General features: G+C 37.4%; 1 protein-coding gene across 1 annotated transcript in view; it reads right to left on the bottom strand.

The window, feature by feature from the left end:
• The window catches only part of LOC104820480 (basic blue protein-like), a 1,281-nt gene extending 1,162 nt beyond the window's left edge, over positions 1-119 (bottom strand). Inside the window, 2 exon segments of the mRNA XM_010550924.2 lie at positions 1-3; positions 6-119. The exon segment at positions 1-3 is cut by the window's left edge and continues 151 nt beyond it. Of these exon segments, the coding sequence (XP_010549226.1) occupies positions 1-3; positions 6-41 (39 nt within the window). The 5' untranslated portion in view covers positions 42-119.
• Positions 120-7,380: the final 7,261 nt, after the last annotated feature.

Here is a 7,380-nt window from a genome sequence, read left to right as displayed (position 1 = left end):
GCGGCGGCCGATGGACTTGCACTGCCTCTTCCCTTCGGCATTAGGGCTGAAAAAAGGTGGAAACTCAGGGGGTAAAAGAGTAATTTCCTTGCGGGTGGTAGTGGGGGAGTGTGGAAGAAGAGCACAAGAGAGAGGCTCCTTTTATAGAATTTTATTTTTTTTTAAAAAAGTAAAGAAGTTTTTTTTAAAAAAAATTGAATATAGTGGGGGATCCATCCAACGACCCACTTTAAATGACCATTGACTATATCTTGGACAATGGACAGTATTGTGTAATAATTTTATTTGTATTTGTCAAGTGATTGTATTTCTTGTATTTATAGCAATGTTTAATATTTATTGTTTTTTTGTTTAAATTTAATATTTATTGTTCGTAATGCGGGAGGAATAATTCGAATCATATGTCGAAAATTGGAAAGCTACATCTTATATAAGATGAGTGAATGTGACAATATATATATATACACACACACAAATGAATAAAAAAAGATGAGTAAAAAAAATGATTCAACAAGATAATTCTATTAACCATCTAGAAAGAATGCTCGGAATCTTCAACAAACAATATATTTGAGTATTATCAATACAAATACATAATTTTTCGTTTTATTACATGGCCATATATATATATATATATCATAAGTTTATTGTGGTATGAATTCAATTTGCATTGGTGTTCAACTTTAGAAGTCCTATGTTGTTTCTACATATTAAATCTTGATAAATTTGATGTAAATAATCTTATTTAGTGTTAACTAAACAGGTAGGAGGGACCAACTCATTACGAATTTATAATTATGTAACCTTTTATATAGACAAAACTTTTTTATACATCGACACTTAATTATTATAAAACAACATATCACCGATATTGATTTAATATTTCATCAATAATACGATATATTAAACTATAAATATTTCTACAGACTAGTAGCATATTTAAATAATTATTTAAAGAAGGAAAAATCCCAAAAAAATTACTAAATTTGGAAATAGCTGACAGATAAATACTGAATTTTTTCGACTTCCCAATAAAACATTAACTTGTAAATATGAACATGTTTAATACTGATATTTTGAATTTTTGCCAAATATCCGATCGAGCGGCATTAAAATCAATAACGGAACGCGTGACGTAGTGCCCGATTATTGTCACGCATGATAACACGTAAGCTGACACGTCAGAATGAAAAATTGCAAAATAAAAATCGATTAGTTAACATATATCGGACCGAACCGGTTTAATAAAATATCGGTTCAGAAGAGATTTTAATGTTATGGTTTCAGAATTTTAACCCCAAAAATCGCGAACGATTCTCTCTCTCTCCCTCTCTCTGTCGAACCGATTCACCATCTGCTCTTAAAATAGGGTTTGAGAAGAACAAGATAAGGAGAAGAGGGAGAGAAGTCACTGTTGGTTGTAATGCTCTAGGATGATCCTGGATATGACATTTTGACTATGTATTGATTCATTGGTTTATGAATGCATTACTTTTCCCGTTATATGATTGACATGTTTGTTATATTTCGGTAAATATCCTTGAATCATTAGAGAATGATTCTAAACTCCCTGGTCAGTTATCATTGTGGAAACAATGATGAATTAAGACTAGCATGAGGTGTGATCGATGCATTGGATGCATATCACAATCATGGGTACTTGTTAGGAACGAGTGACTGGATGACCCGCATGAGATTGTCACATGGACAGAGTCATGACTTGAATCTCATACAACGGCTCGTTCTTAGATCCTCAGACCTGAGATGTCTAGAATATATATCTGATATGAGGAGTGACGTGTCTTGACTGCGTCAAACGTCGTCTTTAACCGAATGATTATAATGGCGTTGCTTAGATATGTTCATGAATCATATGGAGATAGTAGACATGCAACCGGGACTTGTCATCTCCTTAACAGGAGAGATGTAGTTGGGCCTCTCGTGGAAATCGGACTGTGAAAAATGCGTGGTCACGCTATAGATGAAGTTGCATCTATTTTATTAGTCGATTTGCCAATACGAGAAAGCGGTTGAACTTGAAGGGTGGCTCTAACCATGCCCTTATTCAACAGATGATATCGTGAGACAAAGGGTCAGAATTGAGTTGTTAATGCCATAGTTAGATCACCTCTAACTCAATTCTTGGTAGGTGGTCATGACGTCTTGCTAGAGGCTAACCATGACTTGTGATTCGGAAAAGGTTCCCGAAGCCACTACAACTTAGAATGGGCCTACAGGGTCACACACCACTAGGGATGGACTTATACGTGAAGAATCCGGAGAATGGAAATGAGATTTGACCGAAACGAGCATGAAAAAGGTTTTTCAATGTGTTGCCAGAGCTGAACAAGTTTGGCCAGCCCCGGACCACTTTGGTCAGTCTAGGAAGCCCGAACTCAGCCTACGGTCATCTGTCCAGGTCTGTCCGGTTGACCAAGAGTTGGTCAGCTCCGGACCAGATGCTGGATTAGACGGACCAAGGGCAGATGAGCGTCGGACCAAGAAGCTGAAGAAGAGACTTGGTCCGGAGCTGACCAAAACTTGGTCAGCCGGACCAAGACTCTAAATCAGGCGGTCCAAAGGCCTCGAACTAAGCTTGGTCCGGCGGACCGGGACCTGGAATCCTTCTTTAATTCGTTCGTAGGCATTCTTCATTTCACGGTGGATTATTGGTTGGTTCATTTGGAGCACCGCCGCCACCGTCTCGTCTTCCCGATCCGTCGGATGCACTCTGGAAGAAGTAAAGGAGATTTTATCTCCTTCGACACTCGCACAATTCCACTCGTTGACCCAAAACTTGAAGGAGCATTATGGTAATTTTTATTTTAAGTTATTTAAATTATTATTCTAATTAATTATTATTAATAAAAAAACGTAATTTTTAGGTTTGGAGTTAACGATAAAGAGTTGAGGAAAACATTTACGTCAATAATAACGTCTAATTTTTCTCAACTCTACTACTGTTGGACGGTGGTACCAGAATACCTGAAACGTGCTTGGTGGCACTCGTTTATTGTAAGTTTTTTTTTTTATATTTTTTAAATTAATTTCAAATAAATATAAAAAATTATTAATACTTAGTTTTTTTATAAAGCAATCTTTTCGGTGAAAAAAAGTACACCGATAAAGTTTATAAAGAGTTCAACCAGCTCGATATGCAACAGTTGAAACAAATGATGAACAATGTCAAGCGTCGCCATCAACTACATGGATTGGCACCAGATTGGGCAACAAATGATCTGTACTAACAACTTATCTCACATTGGAATTCAGAACATTTCAAGAACAAGAATACGAAGGCGAAACAAAGTTGTCTAGCCCAAAACGTTGAGGGTGATACTCCTCATCGTTACACCTCCGGTGTTAAATCATTCAAGAAACGGTGAAAAGAGATGGTATCATTTTAAAATTATTTTATTTTTATAACTTTATTTTTTATCATATTGATAAGTTTTTAATAACTATATATTAGGACAAAGAAATGGGAAGATCGCCGTCAATTATAGAGTTGGTCACTCGAACACACAAGAAGTCCGATGGAACGTATGTCGATCTCCGTGCTGAACGCGTTGTCAGTACGATGATCGAAAAACTTACCCAACTCTCTTAAAATATTGGCGAATCAGCGGGTTCTTCATCAGGTCTCTCTCCGGCTAAGCAAGATCGTGGTTATGTGGAGGTAAAAATTTAAAAAATATTTTTTTGTAAAATTAAATTTTAGTATTTATTTTTAATTTATTTAAAATATTTTATATATTTGTTAGTCGGTCTCTCCAAATAATGGCCTTATCTACGGATTGGGCGGATTGCAGAAAGATTTGTTCGATGATTTTGGTGTTGCAATTCCTCCCGACATGCAGAGTGATCTCAAACAACAACGACGAATCGAGACGTTCGAACAACAACTTGCGGCGACGAGGCAACAAGTGAGTAATCTCGAACAAATTGTCGAGCTTATGCGAGGTGATCGCCCAGTTCACAACACGCCACCAAGTTCGGACGTTGAAACCACGACGACGAAGAAATCCGTAGTGTCGATTAATTTTAGTTTTATTTTGTAATATTTGAACCATATTTATCTTTGTTTTAATATTTTAATTTTAATTTGATTTATTTTATATTATATTTTTATATATATTTAAATATATTTATTGTATTAATTAATATATAATAAATTAATATATTTATTTTATTTTTAAAATATTTATTTTTTATTATTATTATTATTTTTTTTTGCGATTCCAACGGTATTTCCAACGGATATCCATTGGAATATCAATGTGATTCCAACGACAATCTGTTACAAATAGCGTTACAAAATTCCAACGTAAGATTCCAATGGATATTCGTTACTCTGTTTCCAACGGATATCCGTTGAAACAATCATTGTAAAATTTCGACGATGATTCTAACGACATTTTCAACGGATTTCTGTGGCTATCGTCGTTGGAACATGTGTAGTATTTTTCTAACGAAAAATTCCAATGGATATCCGTTGCAATTTAGTAACGGGATACCGTTGATAATCCGTTGAAAATGTGCCACGGATGTGGCCGTTGGAAATCCGTTGGCAATTTCCAACGGATATGTCCGTTGTAATTCCGTCGAAAATTGCCATGGACTTCCAACGGAACCAAAATTCCGATGACGTTTTTTCAATGGATTTATCCGTTGGAAATGGCCATTTTTGTTGTAGTGGAAGGTCACCCACTTCCACTTGACCACGAACGAGTAAGTAATCCAATGCTAGATGTTTCATCCGAGAATGAAAAACAAGATTGACACTAGGATAAGTAGCACCAATATTATCACAGTAGATGGTTGGAGGTGATAGGAGCGAGAAACCAAGCTCCATGAGAAGAGAAGCTAGCCCTTTGATTACGTCAAACGTCCTGCGTAACTGGAGGACTATAATGACCTGGAAATTCTTAGGGTTCGACTGGTTGTACCGCAGCGGTTGCGGTTGCGGGTGGTGACGTTTTCAAAGCATTTGATAGCGATTATGAACGATTAGTACTGAATGGTTGATAAGTTGTTGTTGGCAGCGATTGCGGGTGGGTGCGGTTGGAATTGAATGGTTCGTTGTGGTTGCGGTTGCGTTTGATATAAATTATGAAAAAAATATTATTTTAAAATAATTTTTTTTATAATAGTTTTAATTAAATTTTTAATATCATTTGATAAAAATTATTTAGTAATAAATTTAAAATAGAATTATTATCAATTTAATTTATTTTTAAGTAAAAAAATAATTTTATTATAAAAATTATTAAAAATAATCATTATTAAACTTAAAAATTATACTATTGTATTTTTTATTAAAATATAATACTAGAAAATAATATCAAATCATAACAATAAATAAAATCATCACTAATATATATATATATATATATATATATAGTATTTTATATATTTTTTAATAAGGATATTTTAGTTTTTTTCAAAATGCCGGAAATCGCTAATAAAACGCAAGTTGGGAGTTGCGATTAGAAAACACAAGTTTGGTTGCGGGTGCAGGTGATTGTGGTTCAACCAATCAGTTTTTCAATCGCCCGCAATCGCCAGAAATCGCAACCGCTCCATTTGCGGGTGGCGACGACGCAATCAGTCGCCCTTTTAGACGACCATGAGATAGGATGTTTCCTAAAGTATACTACAAAGGCTCTGGTAGATTTGAAGTCACCCAGATCACCCGCCCAATCAGCATCACTGAAGGCATGTAACGAGGGAGAGTTGATGGTCGAGAGAAAAATGCTAGTGTGCCGAGATCCTACAAGATAACGAAGAACTCGCTTGGCCGCAATCCAGTGTACATCGCTGGGGGCATGCATGAAGTGCGAGAGCTTGTTCACTACAAAGCTAATATCGGGTCGTGTGAGAGATATGTACTGCAAACTACCAACCACCATCCGAAATTCTAATGGATTCGAGAGAGGAGAACAGAGCCCAAGAGTAAGCCGAGACGTTGAAGCCATAGGTGTAGATATATTCTTGGCATCAAACATCTGAGTACGATGAAGAAGATCCAAAATGTATTTCCTTTGGCTAAGGAGAAGACCCTTGTCCGATCGTGTTGCTTCAACTCCAAGGAAGTAGTAGGTGAGATTCCCGAATCCGGGAAGAGCAAATGCCCGTGACAATAAGTTCATCCAAATAAACCAGAACTAAGAGACAAAAGTCAGGGTCCCGTAGAATGAACAAGGAAGCATCGACCATGGAGTTGACAAAATCACGAGCCAGAAGGAAGGTGCGAAGCTCCGAGTACCAAGAACGAGGAGCCTATTTTAAACCATAGATCGCCTTCCATAGTTTGCACACAAAAACCGGCCGATCCTTATCGATAAACTCCGGTGGTTGAGACATGTATACCTCATCCGAAAGATTGCCCTGTAAAAATGCGTTGTTGACATCCAATTACCTAATGATCCAGCCATGGGTAACTGCAAGACTTAGCATAAGCCGAATAGTAGGAAGTTTGACAACCGAACTGATCGTCTCATGGAAATCAATGCCAGGGCATTGATGAAATCCTTTTGCCACTAAGACGAGCCTTATACCGATTAAGAGAGCCATCCAAATTAGTCTTGACACGAAATACCTATTTGCAACCAACAATGTTCATAGTCGAAGATGAAAGGCAAGCTCCCAAGTACCGTTCCGAATAAGGGCATTGAATTCATCACTCATCGCCAAGCGCCAACGTGGGTCTTTCAAGGCTTGAGATACTGACGTCGGCTCCCTATGAGAATCCAAAAAAGAAATCGTGAGCGTAAGTTTATCAATAGATTTTGGAATATTGTTCTTCGCACGAGTCAACATCGGATGTCGGTTTCTTGGCGGAGAAGAAACAGACGACAAGGGCACAATATCACGAATGGATGAATCTAGGGCTGCACTCGGGACAGAAGCAGCAGAGGCCAGGCAAGGCGAGGCAGGTTCGACAGGCGCAGACGAAGGATGTATGCCTAGGGGCAATGTCGAAGGCGGAGGAATGGTCGGCGGAACATAGGATCGAGCAGGAGTGACAAGAGTCGGAACACTCAGCCGAGGACTGATCAAGGTGTTGGTTTAGTGCTCTATGATGTACTGTTTATGAGCTTTATTCATATACATTTGATGTATTGATACTGTCTACGGTTTTATGAGAGTATTTGATTCATTACATGTTCTTGTATACTAGATGTGTTATGAAATCCGTGTATCATTCTGAATGATACTAAATTCCCTAGTCTTGTGTCGTTATGGGAATGATGACATAATAAGACTAGTATGATGTGTGATTGACGATCATATAGATGATCATAGGTACTGGGTACGATCACAGTCATAGGTATTCGTTGGAGAACGGAATACTGGATTGACCCGCATGAGATTGTC

This window comes from Tarenaya hassleriana, unplaced genomic scaffold (genome assembly GCF_000463585.1).
Source record: "Tarenaya hassleriana unplaced genomic scaffold, ASM46358v1 Cleome307, whole genome shotgun sequence".
Lineage (NCBI taxonomy): Eukaryota > Viridiplantae > Streptophyta > Magnoliopsida > Brassicales > Cleomaceae > Tarenaya > Tarenaya hassleriana.
The sequence above is the reverse complement of the archived record's forward strand: the minus strand, read 5'-3'. Positions and strand labels throughout refer to the sequence as shown.